This window comes from Typopeltis vanoorti, chromosome 22 (assembly GCF_054136105.1).
Source record: "Typopeltis vanoorti isolate ZY-2024b chromosome 22, IOZ_Tvanoo_1.0, whole genome shotgun sequence".
NCBI classification, from domain to species: domain Eukaryota; kingdom Metazoa; phylum Arthropoda; class Arachnida; order Uropygi; family Thelyphonidae; genus Typopeltis; species Typopeltis vanoorti.
The window spans coordinates 66,322,312-66,347,110 of NC_143570.1; the positions used below are offsets into that span (position 1 = coordinate 66,322,312).

Below are 24,799 nucleotides of genomic sequence, written 5' to 3' on the forward strand. Positions count from 1 at the left end.
AAGAGCTGACATTAACATCTCCAAACCACTTTCCTTCATAATGTGATCCATATAGATAATGAATAACAGACGGGATAATGTACATCGTTGTCTCACACCAGATTTAACATTAAACCATCTTCCTGTACTTCTTTCAATTCTAACTGCTGACTTACAACTCAAATAAAGACTAAGTATTGCTTGATATAATGCCCCACTGACACCATATAACTGTAGCGTATTGAATAGCTTCTCTCTTGGCACCTTGTGATTTGCCTTTTCCAAATCTACAAAACTGAAATACAGATCTTTGTTATATTCCCGTGATTTCTCCACTATTTGTCTTAAAGTGAAGATTTGATCCTGACAGCCTCTATTTAACCTGAATCCAGATTGTTCTTCACATAGCTTTTCTTCCACAATTCTTCTCTACCGTTTCTCAAGTATACTTGCATATATATTACCAGGAACACTCAGTAGGGATATACCTCTGTAATTCTCACATTCAGTTTTATTTCCCTTTTTATATATGGGTACTATGAGACCTCTACTCCAATCGGGAATTCGTCCCTCTGTCCAGGCCTTTTGAACTATGCAGTGCAGCCACTGTAAGACTTTTATACCACCAGCATTTCTGGTCGAATATAATCTACTCCTGCTGCCTTTCCAGATTTCAAGCCTTTGATGGATTTTTCTACTTCAAGTATGGATATCTATTCCTGACTGCATGCCTCAGTGGTTTTTATCACTGTGCTATCATCACTTCTTGTTTCATTTAGCAGTTTTTCAAAGTAATTACTCCATACTTCAAGGATATCTTTTTCTCCTGTTTTCATGTCATCTTTATCATCTCTAACTCCTTTTACAGCACTCTTTCCTCCATTCCTAATCTTTTTCAACAACCTCTAGAATATTTTGTCACCTTCTTGATATTTATTTTCTATGTTCTTGCCAGAGTCCTCCCATGACTTTTGTTTAGCTAGTTTTACACACTGTTTAGCTTTCTTACATTTGTCTGTATTCTCTAAGAGCACAAGCTGACTTATTTGCCAGGAACTTTTGATATGATTTCTTCTTTTCCTTCAATGCCTCTTTAACTTCCTGTGTCCACCATGGAGTTTTAATTTTTCTATCCTTGCAGACAACTTCACCAAATGCCTCTCTAGCTGAATCAATCAGAGTTTTCTTCAAGGCTTACCACTGAATCTCCAAGGTTTGGTTCTTGTTCTCTAACTCTTTCATTTTTTCTTCAATAATCTTTGTGTATTTTAGTCTACAGTTCACATCTGAGAGCTGCTCAACTTTTATTCGCTTTAAAACTTTCTTACGTGTTATTCTTTTCAATATGAAATTCAATTTTATTCTACTCAAGACTAAATAGTGATCACTTCCAATTTCAAATCCTCTGTAGACTCTGGTGTCCTGCACCAGGGAGACATCACTATCAACAATAACATAGCAAATGAGACTTTTCTTATTCCTTGCCTCTTCTCTCCATGTGAATTTGTGCACATTTTTATGTTGGAACATGGTGTTAGTAATAACCAGTCCATGTCCTGAGCAGAAATGCAACATGTATTTGCCATTATTATTAGATTTCCGCTTTTCTCCAAAATTTCCCAAAACATTTTTGTATGTCTGACAATCACTTCCTATTCTGCTATTTAGATCCCCAACAGGGACCAACTTTTCCTTTTTCATTGTGTCAGTAGCATTCTCTGGAGCCTCAAAAAATTCCTCCACTTCTACTTAGTAGAACCTTCTGTGGGACCATAGGCACAAATAAGTCTCATTGTCCAGTTCCCCATTCTGATATGCCCAAATCACTCTACTTGACACTGCCTGCCATTGAAGAAGATGGGCCTCGTATTTTGTGTTAAATATACTATGGCTACTCCTTCTTTTCCTTGATTGTCATTTCCTGAATATAACATTTTGTATTTATTGCTCAGAAAGATCTCACCAGGTTTTATCTTTTATGTTTCAGTCACCCCAATTATGTTGATCTGGTACTTATCTAATTCCTCCGCTAGCTCCATTTCTTTGCTATTCAGGCTTCTTATGTTGATAGTACCGATCTTTAACTTTGGTGATGTTGAGTTGGAGTGTGTTTTCTGATTTATTCCAGTAGCTGACTTTTCGCTGTTCACCCTGGTTATCTGGTGAAAACAACGGGGGCCTTGTTTAACCGGGCAACACCCTAGCTGGCATGAAATTTTGTCATGTTGTACCATCATTTTGTATTTTGGTTTAACCAATAGGAATACAATTTGGTCGGCTAAATCCCAAATTGCCAGCCCATCCTCGTTCATTCAGTATCCAGGTAGATACCCCACAGGGTGCACCACGAGAAGGTGAGGATTGGACATTAGGTCAGAAGCCCTGGTCAGTTCTCCACATTCCTTTAAAGGCTATGCAGAGGTCTCTCAGTTATACAGCTTTGACCCTGGGGCAACTTATATATAATCCTGACAAAAGTATATCCTCAGACTGCCTAGAGTAGCTCACAAAAGCAATGCCTATCTTCCCAACAAAAAAGAACTACGCCAAATATAACATGCCAATGATCATATACAATAACTTAGTGTTGTGTTATTTTTATCTTGTATTTATTTTTATTAATTTTAATTTTTATTATTATTATTATTTAATTATTAATTTTAATTTTTATTATTATTATTATTTAATTATTAATTTTAATTTTTATTATTATTATTATTTAATTATTAATTTTAATTTTTATTATTATTATTATTTAATTATTAATTTTAATTTTTATTATTATTATTATTTAATTATTAATTTTAATTTTTATTATTATCATCATCATCATCATCATCATCATCAAATTCCTGCCATGTACCCTCAAGGGGTGTACAGGATATGACAGTACTACATGAAAAAATTACATCATTACTAACTTCCTATCTACAATTTTCCTCCAAATCAGTCTGTTACTTGTCAAGACTCCAACATTATCAGATCTTATATTTCTATCGTCTAAGGCACTTTGTACCGTATCAATCCACCTATATCTTGGTCTTCCTCTGGGTCGTTTTCCTGCCAACCTGGCAGAGAACACTTGTTTTGCTAATCTTTCCTCTCCCATTCTATTTAAGTGACCATACCACCTGAGATTAGCTCTGCTAACACATTCCTGGATGCTGACAATGTCAAGTTCTTTCCTAATATCCTCATTTTTAATATGATATTGCCATTGATGCCATCTGTTCACGCCTCTAATCTTTCTCAGGACTCTCATATCTGCGGTCTCTAGTCTTTGGTCAAGTGTTTTACTTCTGACCCAGCTCTCAGATCCATAAGTTAAAATTGGTTTGAACACAGTCTTGTATACAGCTAATTTAGTGTCCCGACTAATTTCTTTCTTATTCCATATGAATTTATTCAATTGACTTCCCACGATACCAGCTTTGCTGATTCTGTTGTCTATTTCTATATTTAGTTTACCATCTATAGTAAAAATTGTGCCTAAGTAGCTGAAATGTTTTACTTGTTCCACAGGTTCTCCATTCACAACACAGTTGACATTTTCAATGATTCTGCCTATTTTCATTGTCTTTGTCTTTTTATTGCTGACCTTCATACCATATCTATTACAACAGCTATTCAATTTAGTCAGAGAATCTTGCAGACTTGTAACGGATTTATTTAGAAGTATAACATCGTCTGCATAAAGCAAAGAGCTGACATTAACATTTCCAATTCTGATATCAGGTTTAATACCACATTCCTTCATAATGTGATCCATATAGATAATGAATAACAGAGGGGATAATGTACATCCTTGTCTCACACCAGATTTAACATTAAACCATCTTCCTGTACTTCCTTCAATTCTAACTGCTGACTCACAACTCAAATAAAGACTAAGTATTGCTTGATATAATGCCCCATTGACACCATATAACTGCAGCGTATTGAATAGCTTCTCTCTTGGCACCTTGTCATATGCCTTTTCCAAATCGACAAAACTTAAATACAGATCTTTGTTATATTCCCATGCTTTCTCGACTATTTGTCGTAAAGTGAAGATCTGATCCTGACAGCCTCTATTTGGCCTGAATCCAGCTTGTTCTTCACCAAGCTTTTCTTCCACAATTCTTCTCAACCGTTTCTCAAGTATACTTGCATAGATCTTGCCAGGAACACTCAGTAGGGAAATACCTCTGTAATTCTCACATTCAGTTTTATTTCCCTTTTTATATATGGGTACTATGAGAGCTCTACTCCAATCATAGGGAATTCGTCCCTCTGTCCAGGCTTTCTGAACTATGCAGTGCAGCCACTGTAAGACTTATACCACCATACTTCAGCATTTCTGGTCGAATGTCATCTACTCCTGCTGCCTTTCCACATTTCAAGCCTTTGATGGCTTTTTCTACTTCAAGTATGGATATGTATTCCTGACTGCATGCCTGGTCAGTGTTTTTTATCACTGTGCTGTCATCACTGCTTGTTTCATTTAGCAGTTTTTCAAAGTAATTACTCCATACTTCAAGGATATCTTTTTCTCCTGTTTTTATTTCACCTTTATCATCTCTAATTCCTTTTACAGCACTCTTTCCTCCATTCCTAAGCTTCTTCAACAACCTGCAGAATATTTTGCCACCTTCTTGATATTTATTTTCTATATTCTTGCCAAAGACCTCCCATGACTTTTGTTTAGCTAGTTTTACACACTGTTTAGCTTTCTTACATTTGTCTCTGTATTCTGTAAGAGTAAAAGCTGACTTATTTGCCAGGAACTTTTGATATGCTTTCTTCTTTTCCTTCACTGCCTCTTTAACTTCCTGTGTCCACCAGGGAGTTCTGATTTTTTTATCTTTGCACACAACCTCACCACATGCCTTTCTGGCAGAATCAATCAATGTTTCCTTCAGAGTTTGCCACTGAATCTCCAAGGTTTGATTCCTGTTCTCAAACTCTTTCATTTTCTTTTCAATAATATTTCTGTATTTTAGTCTACAGTTTACATCTGAGAGCTGCTCAACTTTTATTCGCTTTAAAACTTTCTTACATGTTATTCTTTTCAATATGAAATTCAATTTTATCCTGCTCAAGACTAAATAGTGATCACTTCCAATTTCAAATCCTCTGTACACTCTGGTGTCCTGCACCAGGGAGAAAACATCACTATCAACAATAACATAGTCAATGAGACTTTTCTTATTCCTAGCCTCTTCTCTCCATGTGAATTTGTGCACATTTTTATGTTGGAACATGGTGTTAGTAATAACCAGTCCATGTCCTGAGCAGAAATCCAACAGATATTTGCCATTATTATTAGCTTTGCTCTTTTCTCCAAATTTTCCCAAAATATTTTTGTATGTCTCACAATCATTTCCTACTCTACTATTTAGATCCCCAACAAGGACCAACTTTTCCTTTTTCATTGTGTCAGTTGCTTTTTCTAAAGCCTCAAAAAATTCCTCCACTTCTACCTTAGTAGAACCTTCTGTGGGACCATAGGCAGAAATAAGTCTCATTGTCGAGTTCCCCATTCTCATATTTGCCCACATTACTCTACTTGAGACTGACTGCCATTCAAGAAGATTAGCCTCGTATTTTGTGTTGAATACTATGGCTACTCCTTCTTTTCCTTGATTGTTATTGCCTGAATATAACATTTTGTATTTATTGCTCAGAAAGATCTCACCAGTTTTGGTCTTTTTTGTTTCAATCACCCCTATTATGTCGATCTGGTACTTATCTAATTCCTCAGCTAGCTCCATTTCTTTGCCATTCAGGCTTCTTACGTTGATAGTACCGATCTTTAACTCTGGCGATGTTGAGTTGGGGTTTGTTTTCAGATTTGTTCCAGTAGCTGACTTTTCGCTGTTCGCCCTGGTTCCCTGTCGAAAACAACGGGGGCCTTGTTTAACCGGGCGACGCCCCAGCCGGCATGAAATTTTGTCATGTTGTACCATCATTTTTTATTTTGGTTTAACCAATAAGAATACAATTTGGTCGGCTAAATCCCAAATTGCCAGCCCATCCTCGTTCGTTCAGTATCAAAGTAGATACCCAACAGGGTGCACCACGAGAAGGTGAGGATTGGACATTAGGTCAGAAGCCCTGGTCGGTTCTCCGCATTCCTTTAAAGGCTATGTGGAGGTCTCCTCTCAGTTATACAGCTTTGACCCTTAAGCACCCTCTTTTTATTATTATTATTATTTAATTATTAATTTTATTAATAATTATGCGGGATTTAATATCCCTTAATTTGAATAATGTGTATATCGCCGAAATGATGCCTATTGGCTCTTTATATTTAAATAGCTTAATGGTTGCACCTGGTTGACATCTCATATAGCAAAGTATGTAAGTTCTTTTCGCTGTACCCTTTGGTATCTTTTGGTCTAGCTACTCACTGATGAAGCCTCAAAAAAGGCTGAAACCGGTCTGGGTTTCGGCGATATAAACATTATTCAAATTAAGGGGATATTAAATCCCACATTGTTTTAAAACCGAATAAGAAACTCAAAGATTGGAATCAGAGAGTTTCATGAAGAAGCCTCAGAAAAAGGCTGAAACTGGTCTGGGTAGTGACCTCCCACCATAATGTAATAACAGCATACATTTCCTAGGAAGTGTGTTTTTACATTATGGAAAATACCTAAGAATAGCTATCTGAACTTTCCCCACCTTTGCAACGAGTTGCCAGAGATTGTACTACGTACTAGGACTACTTGCATTAGCTCACGCTAGTAATTCGCTGATACTCTATAGTTTACTATATTCGGCATGAAACTCTCTGATTCCAATCTTTGAGTTTCTTATTCGGTTTTAAAACAATGTCGGATTTAATATCCCCTTAATTTGATTAATTTTAATTTTTTTAATATACCACAAGAAGGTATACTAAGTAAGTTAATTAGTTTTAAATGGGATATTGCATACTATGGTATTTTGCTAGTCCTTGTAATGTATTAGTTGTGTATATATGTGTGATGATGAACAGCCTATTTTTCTACCCACCGGAGGGTGAAGGCCCCTTTTATTGAGGGAGGTTTTGAGTCTACTCCATGGTGACCCAGTCCATATTGGGAGAGTGTATCTATACTTGGGCAAATGTATGAAGGAGGAAGACAATCACAAACCTCCATGCCTGCGCAGTATTCGAACCTGCAGCCTCTTGGCTGGAGAGCAGATACGCTAACCACTTGGCCAACCAGGCCGGCATTTAGATGTTTATAAAAGGTTAAAATGTAGAATTTTATTATGTCAAATGGTTGTTGACTCCATAAATTGTATATATTGAGTGCTGTTCACTGTTTAATTTCACTGACTGAAAGAATCAAGATGAAAATTTTATATATATATATATATATATATATCAGAGGCAAATATTCAGAATATGCTAGGTGTGCAGTGCTCTTCCATCGAATAGCAATATCACTGATAATTTATTTTTGCATTTATTCCCGTTAAAGACTCCCCTAATTGTTTTCAGACTGTGATTGGTTATTGTGTCAACCAATCCAATTGAACATTGTCATTTGTCATGAGTAGCTGTTTTTGTTTTCTGAGTTTCATAATCAAGTTCATAGAAACTTGATAGTCAAGTTACTTAAATAAAAGAGCAAATAGGCTTCACTTTGGCGATGTAACATTATTTAAATTAAGGGGATATTTAATCCTACATTATTTCAAAGCTGAATAAGAAACTCAAAGATCGGAATCAAAGAGTTTCATGCTGAATATACCTAAACTATAAAAATTTTGGTGGATTGTAGCGTAAACTAAAGCACATAGTTCAACACCAGGGCAACTAGTAGCAAAGGTGGGTAAAGTTCTGATCACTATTCTTAGTATTACCCATAATGTAAAACACATCTCCTAGGAGATGTATGATGTTATACATTATGGTGGAAGGTCACTACCCAGACCCGTTTCGACCTTTATTGAGGTCTCATCAGTGAGTAGGTAGACCAGGTAATACTGAGGTTATAGCGAAAAGAACTTATATACTTTGCTATACGAGTTGTCAAAAAAGGTTCACCCATAAATTACTTAAATATAAGGTCCGATAGGCTTCACTTCAGCGATGTAACATTATTTAAATAATATTGTCTATATTATATATTTTTCGATAAATTTATAACTTTTATTGCCCATATTTATGGGCACAAAATGGGAAACAGTATTGTAGTTGAAGGAGGTAAGCTTCGTCCTCCTCTTCCAAATTTTACACCTTTGAGTAATTCAAATATAGCAACCAAATATAGCATTCTCATTCATTATTGTCTTCTAATATACAGTATATTAAAACAAACACATCGTCTCTCACTCTTTGCAAATTTATTAATTGATAAATTAAAGTATTCAAAGTTATCCCACAATTAATTGTATTAGACCAATTATGATGAGCACTGATGTGCTATACACTCTTAAAACTTTCATACATCAATAAAAATGCAGTCATATGGTCAAACATGTGAATGTTGTAGCCCAGGTTGCATAAGCCACAACAGCACACCCAACCGAAATGGCATGTGGCATCACTGATATATATATATATATGTGTGTGTGTGTGTGTGTGTGTGTGTGTTAAAGATGCCAAGCTATTTTAAACCTGGTTTTACTCCATTTCCCAAGTAAGCAAACAGACAAATAAGTCAAGTTTGTGCCTGCACGTATTGCAAGTCTAGGTGACCTGCAAAATAGTGCAAGTCTAGGCAACTCGTGGTCAAGGTGGAATAAGCTTTGATCACTATTCTTAATATTTATTACTTAACCTTGGTATTACAAAGCCTGGCTTCCACTGATGAGACCCCAATAAAGGTCGAAACCAGTCTGGGTAGTGGCCCTTGCCTTTAATGCATAGTATCATACATCTCCTCAAGGAGATGGGCTTTGCATTAAGGGTAAATATTAAGAATAGTGATCAGAGCTTATTCCACCTTTACCACGAATTGCCTAGACTTGCACTACTTTGCGAGTCACCTAGACTTGCAATACATGCTGGTGCAAACTTGACTTATTTGTTTGTTTGCTTACTTGGGAAATGGAGTAACACCAGGTTTAAAATAGCTTGGCATCTTTAACATATATTATGCCCAAGGTAAAAAACTTTCTATATATATATATATATATATATATATATATATATATATATATATATATATATATATATATATATATACAGGAAAACCTCACTTAACGTGATTAATTAATCCATCAGTGAATGCGTGCTAAGTGAAATCGCATTAAGCGAATATAGTAAACAATAGGAATAATTATAATTCATCCATCAGTTAGCATAAATTTGGAAAAAAAATCACAGTATAAGCAACCTAAAGTATTTACATCTGGGTCTATCTACTCACTGACAAGACCCCAAAAAAGGTCGAAACCAGTCTGGGTAGTGACCTTCTCCCATAATGTATAACAGCATACATCTCCTAGAAGCTGTGTTTTACATTATGGGAAAATACTAAGGACAGTGATTGGAGCTTACTTCACCTTTACTACAAGTTGTCCCAGCATGTACCACCTGTTGGTTTACACTTGGATTCATCGAACTTTTATAGTTTTCTATTCTATATTCGGCATGAAACTCTTAGATAGAATTTCTATCTTTGAGGTTCTTATTCGGCTAAGAAATAATGTTGGATTCAATATCCACTTAATTAGTAAATTTAATTCGCTATTGGTGCTTTATCTCAGTAATTTACAGTTTAAGCTATATTTAGAGGATAAATCACCAAAGTTAATAAAAATCAATTGCTTAAATTTTTATTTAATGTCTAAACATTTGATTGAGCTATTTTTTTACAAAAAAAATTAAATAAAGATGTTTGAATCCTGCCCGACTTTTTCATCTTTTCATGTATTTTGCGATAGCTGGTGATCACTTTATCAAGATTTCAGTGAACTTTGAAGCTTCGTTCCATATCAGGATCAGTATTAAGCAAAATTTCCTTAGCATACTCAGTGTGATTGAAAACTAGCTCAAGTTCTATTGCAGTTAGCTTCTTGGTCATAACATTCTTGTTTGCACTCCTTATCTTCTTCATATGCACTCTGTTCTTCTAGTTGGAGATCATTCTCACTTAACTGTTCTGAATGGGAATCAAGCAAGTTTCTCACATCTTCATTATCCAGTTCATTAAATCCAAGTTTTTTCCAATTGTGCTGATTTCTTCAATAATGTTAGTTGAATTTTGCGCACGATAAACTAACATAGGCTTGAGTTAAAGTCGCCTTCTGCATTGCATCCTAATAAAAGCGTAAGAATAATCTTTAGGTACTTTGAATCCTGTTTGTTTGCTGATCGTCATAATCACCCTCCTGAATCATCCTTTGCAATTTTTCAGGAATTGGCTGCAGAATCTTTATCAGCACTAACAGATTCCCCAGTTACTCTTACGTTATGCAGTCCAGCTCGATTTTTAAAATGGTCAAACCAGCCTCAACTCGCAGTAAAGCTTTCACATTTTTCTTGAAATTTTGATATCTCTTTCGATGATGTAAAAATATTGAGAGGTTTTGCCTGAATATTTCTTATGCTTAGAGGGATTCCTTTTTGGTTGCAATCCTCAATCCAGAGTGATAGAAGACGTTCCATCTCGATCATTAAATGGCTTCTATTTCAGGTGATCTGCATGCTTAAAGAAGCATTAGCAACTTTTCCTTGTTCTTTGTTCTCTTTGGTCTTATTTAATATAGTCTGAACTGTAGACTTGCTGTATCCCAGGTCTCACACAATCATTGTATTAATTGTGCCAGTTTCATGTCTCTTAATGACATCCAGCTTTTCCTCTAATGTAATCACTTCTCTTTTTATTACTTCTGCTTTCTTTATCAGTCTTTCTCTTTTCCATATTAGGGGGTTGAATATAATAAATCTTTTTAGGTATCTAAATTAAAGCAAAATGAAGGAAAAGTGATTGAGCAAGAGAACAGAGGTTGCACGGGCATTTGCTATGATAGCTTTGATTTAACTGCCAAGTGTCGTCAGCCACCACCTCAGCATCACCACTCACTGCCTACTGGCTGGCTGCTACATTGACAAGTGCCGCAGCCCGCCGAACTGCAGATTGGCGACAAAAAATTTCGCATACCGTAAAAAAATTGTGTTAGCTGATTAATCACTTACTTAAAGTGGGAAATAGTATCATTGACTTATATATTATAATATTCACTCGTGTATCATAATATTTCACTCAGTTGCGCTGATTATTATGCATTTCGAATTTGAGTTAAGCGAGGTTTTCCTGAAGGATCTTTTCAGGCATTTAGGCAGATATCTCACCAGTCAAGTGTTATCTTGTATTGAGTGCCAATGGTAATCTATAATATCAGTCTTATTTATGTTCAGTCATTGACCTGGCCAGTTTATAAGCTTTTGTTGATGTAAATGATATCTAATTTTCACCTTGTATAATTACCAATGTTACAGTAGTTTATTAACTTTTAGGCATAAGATGAATTTCATTGTCATGTTGCTCACAGCACACACTGGATGGAAGTTGGCTTTAAAAATTTTTCTGGACTCTATAGCAAGGTTTTTGGATTATGTAAGAAAAATTTGTTTGTAATTCCATTACAAACAAAAGTTGTTTGTAATGGAATTACAAAACAAACTATTGTAAAAACTTACAATAGTTTGTTTTCTAAATTCAGAATCATTCCAAAACATTGAGGGCCAGTGATGTCTGTGATGTGGTGATAACTTAAAACATAGGTCACATTTAAATCAGTAAAAAAGAAATTGTATATTTTTCTTAAAAAAAAATGCAAGAATTATTTTTCAATTTTCCAACTTCCTGCACATACCTTTGAGTATAAAATAATTACATCTGTTTTAGTTACTGTATTGTAGTTGTTTATTTCATGGTAAGCCTGAGCCTTTTCAGGAGAGAAAAAATGAGTATCTGTCCTGTTTTATTTTCATTTGGTTTGCATTCCATTATGACAGAGTCAAGGATGATCAACTATTTATAACATTTGTCATGATTTTTTTTTTTATAACCACATACCATAGAATCAGAATTGCATAAATAAAATTAAGAGTTAAACATTCCCCCCGCCCCCATCAACCAAAAATTCTCACTCATCATGGATGAGAAGATGAGTGTTTTTTACAAGCTTTTAGATTGTTAATTTTAGTGATAATCTCATAAAATGAAATTGCAATGAGGTGTAATTATCACCACTTATTGGTGAGCGAGATCACGAAGTGCTTATTTGTAAAATGACCATTTGTGGGAAAGGTTTCACCAAAAAAATAATATATGAGATCGTTGATTATAAAATTTTTTTATGTCATCTTACATCAGTATCATAGAATGATGAGCTGTGAGGGACAAAGATTTGTAGAGCATGGGAACTATTTAAAATACACATGATGCAAGCACTGCACAGATATAGATATATATATATATATATGATTAAAATGAATTAATGAGATAAGCATAAAATTGGTGAATGAAAAAAGAACTTGGTCCTTTTTTCTTTTATACTGACTAGATGCTGAGGAGTACGAATATGTTAAGGAAAGAAATGCAAGATGAGATGAGATTTGCCAATCAGACCAACAGGAATCTAAAGGAGTGTTCTCTATTGCACAATCAATAGGAAGAATGAACATAGAAGAAAGTTAGTGATGGATGGTGATGGTTATAAGGGAAACACTGCAGAGGATGTAGTAGAATTATGTAATGAACACTTTGTAAGCATGTTTCATGGTAATATTATGCAAAGGGTAGAAGTGATAGATAATAAAGATGAACATACCGGAGACATATATGAAGTGTTGAGTGGCCAGTGTTTTAATAAGGCTGTGTGTTTGGATTGGATGATATATTGTTATAGTTTAGTGATTATCCAAAGGAATCAAACTGGTTGTGTAATAAAAGCATGAACAGTGCTAGTGGAAAGAAGACAGAATAAAAAGTGGTGCTAAGAGAATTTTCAAGTTATAGACCAGTCGGTATATCTGCAGTTTTTGTTAAGATCTCTCTCTCTCTCTCTCTCTCTCACACACACACACACACACACACACACACACACACACACACACACACACACACACACACAAACACACACAGTAGCGCACTCAGGATTTAATCTTGGGGAGGGGTGGCGAGTTAAGTAGATGATTTGAGAATGCACACTATGCATCACATATGCCCTATGACTGGGCATCTGCAATGATCGCTAATTCATAAGTAGTATAGAAATAGAAGACATAACATAAAAAATAAAAAAAAAGAATTTTAAATAGGAAAAGATTTTTGGGACATTTTTCTAGTGTCCTTTTTCTTTGGGGTGAGCCAGGACCCTTCCTGGCATTCTTCTAGGTGTGCCACTGCATGCACGCACACACGTACGCACAAAGTATGCTGGATAAGGGAAACACCATATAGTAATAATTTTGGAAATTCACAGAGATATTTGAGGTTGGTTATTTGTTCAAAGATATCAAATCATAATCAATGCAGCATCAGTGAGTTACATTCTTCCATTTACTAATATTTCATAGCAGGGATTGATATTGGGTTAGCAGAGAATATGCTGATGTGAAGTGTGGAGAGTTACAGGGATTGATGCTGATATACTCTCAATTGAAATAGACTTTTAGTGTGGCAACAGATGACTTGCTCTGTTAATTTTGCTAAGTACAAAGTTCTCTGCTTGCTTTATCACTCAGTACTGCAGTTGAACAGAGTAATGGCAACAAATAATATATGTATAATCTCAAGATAGAATGGAGATTCTAGGCAAGATTTAAACACTGAATTAGTTTTGCGTATAATTATCAAATTTTGTCTATGACGGTCTCTAGTTAAGTAATCATTAGGGCTTTGTTCATTGAAACTTATATAATATCATAATTAGTAATAGATGATCTGATTTTTGTGACATTTGTTAATGTTGTAGGTTTTATGTGATAAGTATGGTAATGCCATTTACCTGAATGAACGTGAATGTTCTATCCAAAGAAGAAATCAAAAAGTTATTGAAGAAGCCCCAAGGTTGTACATTCATTGTATCTTATTAAATTAGTATGCTGTAATTTAGCAGTTAATTATCTGTTCTTTATCAGCTTACTGATACAATTATTTATTAATGCCACTTGCAAATAGATGATGACCATTACTGTAAGAAATATATTTATTTCAAAATTGTTTCATTAGTTGACTTGTATATTTTGGTAAGTGAGATGAAACGAATCATGAGTCTAGAAAGTTTTTTACCTTGGTACTTGGGAAAAAGGATTAAAAAACCTAGCTTATAAAATTGCTTGGTATCTTTAAGAATCATGAGTCTTTTGTACTCTCAAATTATTTTTGATTTTGGTTAAAATTACATAACCAAAATTGCATTTTGATTAAAATTGCTTCTAAAGCAGCTTTAACTGCATTAGTTGATACACTAGAGGCTATGAATTGAGGTTTCCATGGTGTGAAATGTCCTTTACTATTTATCAGACAAAAACCATGTATAACATAATCAGAAAGAGAATTGTTTAATGTCTAATTTCATACATCTTGTCATATACATCTTTAAATTAAATTACAAAATTCAGTTTATATTGGAAGTTGAAAGGGACATATCACTTCCCTTTCTAGACGTTCCCATCTCAGTGGGGAATCATAGTATTTTTTGTAATTCTTGTAGAAAGGCTTATACATTGGCTGTACATGATTATTGAATTACTTAAGGAATTCACAACGTAAACTGGAATATAAATTAAAATAAACTTTAATATATACTTCCTATATTTTGGCAATATCACGTTGCCATCTTCATGGGAATTTAAGATTAAGACGTGCACGCAGGCACTAGAACAGTAAATGAGGTGTGAAAGGAGACTGCTGTTATTCCTAAAGTCCTGATGGTACCCATAGCAGGCTATATTAGGTATTCTTGGCTGTTGGGCTGAAGTTCTCATGATGTACGTTTCCCAAATTTGGGGCAGTCTCATGCATCCATATTTGTTGAGGGGCATGTTTTTTAGGGCTGAGGCTGATTCTATGAATCGTCTTTTAAATTTATACTTGCTGTGGTGTATTATTGTGGCTTTCTTCCAACATATGCTGTGGCGAGTATCCAGAGCATGGTCTACAAGCCCAGAGGGGCTGTAATGGTGAAACCAGATGTAGTCCTTGTGTTATGAAATTCTGATATTCGCTGCCCTGCCTGTTTGGCCAAAATAGGACAGTTTACAGCTGCAAGGGTAGGTCTAGGGGAAGTAGTTGGCCTTTTGTGGAGCGGATAAGGGATGCCAATTTTCTATATGGTTTGTAACAAGAGGTCATGGCATATTTTTTTTAAGATTTTGATTATTTTTTTCAGAGGTTCTGCGGATGTGGGGGATAGTGATTGATTTAGAGTAATCTTTATTGTGTAGGGGGGAGGGGGGTTGTGGTTTACTGGTTTTAGTATTTTTTGAGGGTTGTAGCCACTGGCTGAGAACGTATTAAGGATGTGATTTAGTTCAGTGGTTAGGGCCTTGTCATTCAAACAGATTAGGGGATTGTTGGTGAATATATCTGTCTGTATGGGTGGGTTTTCTATAAATTGAGAAAACCAAGGTTCCATCAGGCTGTCAGGTGATTAGTGTGTCTAGGAAAGGGAGGCTGTTGTTATCCTCTTTTTCCAAGGTGAACTTGATTCTGGGGTTGGTTGTTTAAGTGTGTTAAGAAGGAGAGGAGTGTATTTGAGCCGAGTGGCCAAATAGCGAACACATCATCAACATAGCGAATCCATATAGTAGATTTTTGTGGGGCAGAGTTTAAGGCTTTCTCTTCAAAAGTCTCCATTAAGAAGTTGGCCAAGGGTGGGGAGAGTGGTGAACTTATGACTTTCCCCTCTATTTGTTTGTAGAATTTTTCCTGCCAAACGAAATAGCCTGAGTTCATTGTGAACTGAAATAGGGCTGAGATATCCGGGGGGGATTTGGCTTGGATGAGCTCTAAGGTTTCCTTGAGTGGGACATTTGTGAATAGAGAGGAGACGTCAAAACTGACCATTATGTCAGTATGTTGGAGTGTAAGGTTTTTATACTGGCTTTGAAGTGGGCTGAGTTTTTTCTGTGTGATGGTGTGTTGCCAGTATAGTGTGTGAGCTCTTTGGCTAAATGTTTGGCTAATTTGTACGTGGGGAGTCAGTGCCATCCACTATGGGATGCAATGGCCCATTTTATTTATGAATTGGAAGTCCATAAATACATGGGGGTATAGAGTTAAAAGGTTCTAATTTGTTGGTGACTTCTGCAGGCCAAGAAGTGACCTTCTTAAGGAGCCTATGGAGTTTTCTGATTTGTGAGTTGATGGGATTATATTCAATAGGGAGGTAAGTAGCCTGATCTAATAATAAAGCATTAAGCTTACCTGTGTAGTCAGTATGGTTGAGAACCATGGTGGCGTTCCCCTTATCTGCTTTGGTGATTACTATTTCTTTGTTTTTCTTCATATCCTGTAGAGCTTTGTATTCACTATTGGATATGTTGGTTTTTGGTGGTTTTGCTTTGGTGAGAACACAGGCTACATTCAGTCTAATATTGTTGGCGATGTGGTTTGGAAGGTGGCGGATACCACGTTCAATCTGGATCATTATTTGTTCGGCCGGTATTTTTCTCGGAGCAATGCCGAAATGGTATAAATTTATACCGTTGCATAAAGGTGCACCTTTATGCAATGGCACTGCCTTTCTCATAACTAGACTCTCATTGAGAAGCTATGTCAATGGAGCTGTCAGATCTTGGTGCATTCCCTAAAAACCTGTGGTGTAATCCAATCCAGTCCAGTTGTTTTATTACCATCCAGACTACTCAGTATTTGGAACTAAGTAGTCTGGATTTGGAACATTTTTTTTAACCTCGAACCCTCCCCATCCTTCCTATATTAAAACCTACTGCTCCAGATGAAATACCGCAATGAAATGTTCATTCGACAGCTGTACTGTGTCCTCTGCATCAGATACTCTGCTCCCATCTTTGGATAACATTGTCATTCCTCCTCCTACTAGCCACATAATGAAAGGATTCCTTAGAATTTTTCTTGGATCTCAGAGCCAATCTCTTCTCATATTAAAGTTTTACCTTCCATATCATATTAGTTACTCTCTCCTGACCTGAGTCTTATGTTCTTCTTGCATCTGCTCTCCACCCCCTCTTTATATCTCTTCCATCTTTTCACATGAAATTCATGTTTGATATTGTTCATGTTCTCTTTTTCACTCAAGGTGTACAACTTCACATTGCTGCTCATAAATATTTCTTCACCAGTTTCCATGCATAGATGATATCTCGCTCTTCCAATTCTTCCATCAATGGAACTGTCCCAAACTGATTTCTAAGATATTACAATTACCTGCCTTATAATTCTACATAAAATTCCCCTTTCTTTGATACTGTTCATTCCATGCCTATTCATCCTTCAAGTCAAAACCACAGGGTCACTCTTTCCAACCAGGTGCAGATGCCATCTGTTACAATCAGATCCTCTGATACCATGACCAAATCCAAAACTCTTAAACCTTGTATTACTTCTACTACATGTTGTCTAAGACATTTGCCCTTCAAGAATTCCAGAAATTCCATTTCCTTACTCCTACAATATGCAGTTTCCTCTTTCCAGTTTATAGTGCTGTAGTTAAAATCTTCCATAATCATTCTTTTTCTTGCACTCACCAAGCTCAACTGCCAGAACATCTCCTACTCTTTACCTTCTGTGCTCCCTGGCTTATAACTATATCCCACTAAATATCCTAGCCTGCCAACCTCCACCTCACACCATTAGTGCCATTTCTCTCCGAATCCTTCACCCCGAGAGGACACAACTCATCACTTGTCATAGGTTATACACCATCACCGCATCTGCCTTTACTGTTCTCCTGAAAAATGCTATACCTTGTTACTATTCTGGCAGTGTATTATCTTCTGCCAAATATGTCTCATTGATCTCCATAATCTTTGGAGAGGCTGAGGCTATCAGTAGCACCAATTCATTTCCTGTATTCTGAATATTCCTGGCATTAGTATAAAGAACCATCAGTGCATTGTCGGTTTCTATATCTATCATTATTCCCTCTAGACTCCACTGTATTCTGCATTGTGCCATGTGTTCCCCCTTCTTCCAAGTGACTATGCTCACAAGAGGCCACCCCTGCTCCCATCCACCCTGATAATTCTAGTTTTCCTCCACCAATAATCTTGCTTGTTCAGAGAAAACGTCTCTCCAGATGCCTACATTCTTCCTCATTCAAATACATGCTGTATCTCATATACAGTTTTTTTCTGTCCTCATATACTCTCCAATCATCCACATAATCCAAACTTCTCTTTCGTCTCATTGTGGCTATCATACCATTCAATTATTGATGCTCATCTCCTCAGCTCTGTATTATCATACCTGGTAACATACTTGCTATCTTATCCCTTTTTCTCTCTCTTCTGCCATACAACCTCAAGCATGACCATCAGATCTCTTGCCACCCGATTCACGCTGCTTCTCATATCATTCATACCTACCATCACAATCATCTTATCCACTCTTTTATCTCACTTAATTGCCACAGTCACATTGTTTATTGTTCCTCCAGGCAGGCACTCCTCTGGCATTCTATGCTGTACTGCACAGATCATTGAATTTCCATATATCATGCCTCTTACTAAGCTGTTCCTTCCTTTCTCACCTGCATTCCTTACTCTCTCAATTCTGACACTTTCTCTCCTTGCTTTCTTGCTTACCAGCCTTCCTCTCATCTCTCCATTCTTGCCTTCTGCATTGGCTCACCTTCTCTCATTCTCTCTCTTCCTCTAGTTCTCCTGTTCTCTTCCTTTTTTATCATTCCCGTAACTCTCTCTCTCTCATTCTTATTCTGATTCGTTTTGCATCTGTTCTTTCCAGCCTCCTAATCTCTTTCATTCTTCACTCATTCATCATATGTTCCATTTCTTCTTTTGGTGTATCTCTCTCTCTCTCTCTCTCTCTCCCCCCGAGCAACCTACTTTCACTTGACATTCACCCTCTTAACACCAACAACACCATCTTTGAAACCTACTACGCTCCCTAATTATATTTTCTCATTCACATGCTATTCATCTTCTTCAACTCCAGTCATGCTTCTCATCTCTCTCAGTCAGCATTCCCTCATTTCTGACATACTGCTGGAGTCTGTTATGCTAATTTTGATATCACCAAGCTCTTCCCATTTTCTACATTTTAATCAGATATGCACTCCCTGCCCTCTCTCATCTGCCATATATCTAGCTGCTGGGATGGAAACATGCTGCAAGAACTGCATACCACAAAATCATATAGTGTGCTGTGTGAAATGTAGTCCTTAAATGGTGGTGGACTTGGTGATAATGTAATGTATTGATAAATTGAATTGTGGCAACCACCATTAATCAAACACTGAGCAAAGAATGCTAACAAGCTATACTAAAATATTATGTTAAAATACAAATTCAAAACATGCCAGCTTCCACAAACTATACGTTCTATCTAGATTAAACTCCCCATAAATTTTAAGCAAAAATTGTAATAAATTGTAACGAAAATGTATTTTTTTCACGGTCATCTTGTAACACACCTGATTATCACTTCACCTTCTGGCAGATCTAGAAGAATGCCAAAGTTTGGCATAAGAAACCATGAAATGAAGCATGTGATAAAAGAAATGAAAATGATGATTTACTTTAATCATTTTTTGAAATGAGTAATCTGTGTTAAGAGGAAACATATTTAAACATGAATAAAGGTTTAGTTACAGCTAAATGCAACATTGTGTAGTATAAAAAAAATCAGAAATCAAAAAGGAAAGATATTATAAAAATTGAATGAATGAATGAAAAAATATGTCTACACCTATTTCCTATGTTTTTTCCTCCACACCTATGAAGGTTATCTTCATGCTATGGTTTCTTTCCAACCACGAATCTATTTACTTTAAAGGAATATTAGTGGTTGGAAAGAAACCATAGCATGAAGATAACCAAACATTAAAATAAATCTCATGTGTTGCATTCACTTATCTTAATCTTTTAAATAAGATAAGAGGGTTGTAATACAAAACAGGCATTGTTTAATAGAAACAGATGTAATTATTTATGTAAAATTCATTTAAAAAGATTTCATAAAAGATACTTTCTCTCTTACACATTTGATTTCAGGAATTGAAAAAAAAAACTAACAATAAAAACAAAGAAAACAAGTTTATATGTAATGCTCTCTGGGACTAATAACTTTGGCTTTCCAATATGTTCCCAAGGATGAGTCATCTCACTCTAAATCAAAGTTGCACTCTTTTTTTCCAAACAAGTCTCTTTTCTTAAACTGAAAGAATATTCTAAATATACCTAAAATAACCCTTATACTTAAGTATACCTAAAATAACCCTTATTCATAAAAATTAAAAAAACACAGCTTTATATCTTGCTGGCTTCAGTTTTGTCTGTTGACTGGAACAAAAACACATGGTTAAATAAGCAGTGACCAAAATGAATATATAAGAATTCACTTCTTCCAAACTGTGCTATTGTTTATCCTTTTAAGGGAAAAAAAATTAGAGGCCTTCTAGATTTTTATCTTCTGGCGGTCAGTCACCATTTGAAAGAATTACTTTCAGATAAATCTATAGGTCTCTGATTCACATTCCTTCAACTTTTTTTAGTCTTCTCTCTAAAAAGAAACTCATATTCTTATTGCAATCTCCACGACAACCAAAACAAAACAAAGCCTATTACTAGTGCGCTGCTTCCTCACTGAAGCTACACATGCCAGCTTCAAACTGCTGGTTAACCTTAATAGAAATCTCCTTTCAAATCTTTGTAAAATAAAACATAAAATAAATTTTCAGTTTTATTCCACAGTTTCAGTCTATTCAAGTAAAAGAATGATAATTTCTTGATATGTGCTGGACAAAATGTAGTACAGTTCTTGAACTACTGTCAAATCACCATTATGAAACATTGGCCAAGTTACAGACCATGTAACTTGGAAACATTTTTTTAAAATTATTTATTAATATAAGTGAATTTAATTATAATGCTAAATTAATACTCGGCAGTATGGTATTTCTATGTTTGAAATGAATGCAAGAAAGGAAAATTTTTCTGTTGTAATAAAGAATTCATTTTAATTTTTTTAAGAATGAGAAATTGGAATGTGGGAAACAAGAATGTCCTGAAGACTTGATAAAAAAGGAGATGGAAAAATTTTAGGATAAGATAATGTATAATGAGATGGTGAGAGTCTGCTTGGAATCTAGGAAAGAAAATAGAACAAGGGTTTATTATCAAATGATCCAGAAACTCATAGAAGAAAGGTACACATTAAAATGCTGTTTGAAAATTGCTAAGTACTGAAGAATTATAGAAACTTATTTGGAAAATTAAACAGAAAGTTAAAAAAAAAAAAAGTTAAAAAAATTGGCAAGCGAAGATAAAAGAAATGCACAGCAGTATGTCAGAAGAAGCACAGAAAGGCTGCAGGATTTAGGCCACATTGGAAAGTTATGAAAAATCATATGAGGTGATGACAATGGAATATATACTCTGAAAGAAGGAAGGAAGGAAGGAAGAAAACATGCTATAATAGGGGTAAAAAAATGTCTTGCTTCTAATTGAAGAGGATAAGGATTTTGACTTTGAGGAAATTTTAAAAGTAGGAAACAGTATAATTGATATAATAAAAAGAACAATAATGGAGGAACCTCCAATAAGTTTCATTTGAAATATTACAATGGAATCAATGTCTGAAAGTGAAATAACGAATGTGATAGACACGATCAAGAGTGGAAAGTCAATGATAATATAATAAAGCAATAGAAATGCTTAAAACAACTAAAGAAATTGCCATTGATTATAGATTGCGAGTGATATGTAATAATCTGCTAGAGAGTGAAAAGATACTCTAGCAATGGGAAGAAGCAGTAATAACCAAAGAAAGCAATCTCATTAAATGTTGATAGTTGCAGGGGAATTAGTCTACTGTCAGTCTTCACAAAATTATTTTGCAAAATTTTGATAAATAGGGGTAAAAGTGAAATAGATCAGGTGTTAGAGCAGGAGCAAGGTGGTTTGATAACAAATGAAATACTGCACATCACATTTTTACCTCAAATTATAGAATTCGGAACATCTTTATATTTAAATTTTATATATTTTGCAAAAACCTTTTAAGAGTATTGATAACAAGTTATTATGGATAATTATTAGAAGCTATGAAATTCTTAATAAATATATGAGAATAACAAATGAAATGTATAAAGAAAAGTACCTCTATAACTTAATCAGTATCAATGATGCCTTTGGTTGGAAAGACCTGAGTTCGAATTCGTTTTACATTTGCTTTCTCACTCTGTCATTACACTTCATTTATATTATTTAATTCAATGCATGCATCCATGCTTTCATGTACCACATTAACATATCTAGTTTCTCTGACAATTTATATTCATTCTTTCACTCAACAGTTTCTTTATGCACCTGACACCAGAAGCATTCAAGTGCAACTCATTTTGCAAGGTACAAATCACTATTTCTTCTACACAATCTGTTTACTGACTCATTTGCAATTGTAGCCCTCATCTCGCTGCTGTCCTACCAACACACTCAAAATCCTTACTGTTTTGCTCTCCTTTTTCACATTACTCACAACTCTCTCATACCGTGCTTTGCTCTTTTCAGTTCATTTATTCCAGTTTCTTGCTCACATATTGCTTCACTCACAATTCATACCCAAGAAACAGCTTTCTTTGCTTACTCATCAAACACATATCTGATCATGGAATCAGTATATATTACCATATTTTTTTGTCTGTTTCTTTCTTGATTCTTTCTTCCTTTACTTCTTCACTTGGTTTGTCTCCTTTCTTGCTACCTTCCATGCCCTTTTCTAGTCTCTCTATCCCTCATGTAGTATTGTGCAGCACTCTGTGAAGCTTCAAAATTTTATTGTCATGGAGGACTTTTTTTTTCCGTCTGTTTCTTTTATAACTCTTTTCTTACATACTCTCACCTCTTTCACACTGTTTCCATCTTGCATTCTGATATCGCCTTTCTTACTCATGTTCCACTTAGCATGCATAAATATCTACCACATCTCATTTATTCCCTCATTTGAATTTCCACTTACATTCAAATTTTATGCTTTTCAGTCTAGCTAATTATTACACATTTCTTTCAAATTCTAGCACCATTTCCATTTTCCCATAAACTATTCACACTTTCCAGTGCTTAAATTCCATACATGCTACATTAAGCTTCATAAATCTGGATTTCATTACATCATTATCTGGGATTGGCATTTTTTTGTAAGTTATTGTGCGAAAAAGGTGGAAGCACTACTGTTGGACAGAAGTTACAGCCAGTAGCTTTAACATAAGACCAGAAATTATGATGTACTTACATCATGGCTATGATGCAAGCTTCCTCCTCTTAGCCCTTTCAAAATCATTTTGTATGTGCTAATACTTTGCTTACAGCTGTTTTAGGCTTTGGTATAAATAGGAAAGTAAGATACAGATTTCAGTGAAAGCCAATTGTAATATGTCTGGTTCTTTATTTGTACAGCTTTGTCATCCTTCTTGAAGGACCAATAGATGAGATAGGAACTTCAAGAAGGATGACAAAGCTGTACAAATAATGTCCTTAGATAAGAACAAGAATTTGAAGTGGAATAGGGAATAAATGTTTCTACACAAATAAAAATTGCTTTAGTGATACATTCACTGCAAATGTTTGGATCAGAAGACTGTGAACATTTTTTCAACTGTACTGAAGGTTTGTGCTTCAGAATTGACTTCCCTGTTGTCGTCTTATTTTCTCGTATTCTTATTTTCTCATATTATAATATGGACTGTCAAGTCTTGCAGCTTGACAGTCCATATTTAATCCAGATGAGCTTTAAAATTTGCCATGGTATAAGTTCTCAATAGATTAAAACAAACTTTTTTTATATATAGTGTAATTATATATATGCATCTTATAAATTTTCTTAATGGCTTACATTCTGCTTTCTGTAGTACATTTGTTGATGCCTCTTTAAGAAAAGTTATGGGTGAACAAGCAGTGGCACTTGCTATAGCAGTGGGTTATGACTCAGCAGGTTTGTATATGGCTAAATAATTCTCTTGGTAACTTTGATTAGTTTACATTACAAACTTTTATTGCATTATTTATTTTGATTAAATAAATTATTATTACTATTATTATTTTACAGTTTTTTAAACTTTCTTGCTTTTTATTTTATATTGTTCTCTGGGTCCGTAGTAGACCTAATATGGATATGCAGACAGCTGCTCATGATTTAATATATAACAACGCTGACATACCTAACATATTTCGTTATAAAAGTCTTTTTTGAACTGAGCTGGGCTTCTTCCATAATGCAAAAATTAATTATGATATCTCATTAAAAGTCTAGCTTACTCAAGAAACTTTTTTCGTAAAGATAAAAGAAATCACACATTATCGGGCTTCCAAATAATGTGTGATTTATACGAAATTAAGATAGGAAAACAAAAAAAAATGTGATTAATAGGAAAGTAAGATACAGATTTCAGTGAAAGCCAATTGTAATATGCCTGGGTTTTTTTTTTTTTTTTTTTTTTTGTATAGCTTTGTCAGCCACACAGTACCAGAGTTGTATAACAAACTGGTTTTTTCTTTGCAGCTGTCATCACTGTGGATCATTCATTTCACAGAGAAGGAAAAACTGTTTTTCTTTCTCTATGAAAGAAAATAGTTTTTTTTCTCCTTCTGTCTCTCATTTCAGTTCCTGGCATACCTTATTGAGATGCTCACTCTTTTTGTTCTCAGTTGTTGGGCTTCATTGAA

General features: G+C 35.1%; 1 protein-coding gene across 1 annotated transcript in view; it reads left to right on the forward strand.

Moving 5' to 3' along the window:
* The window catches only part of LOC150094469 (propionyl-CoA carboxylase alpha chain, mitochondrial-like), a 559,741-nt gene that overhangs the window by 222,090 nt on the left and 312,852 nt on the right, over positions 1 to 24,799 (forward strand). Inside the window, exons 10-11 of the mRNA XM_090412316.1 lie at positions 13,888 to 13,982; positions 23,986 to 24,068. Of these exons, the coding sequence (XP_090268442.1) occupies positions 13,888 to 13,982; positions 23,986 to 24,068 (178 nt within the window). The remainder of the gene's footprint in view (positions 1 to 13,887; positions 13,983 to 23,985; positions 24,069 to 24,799) is intronic.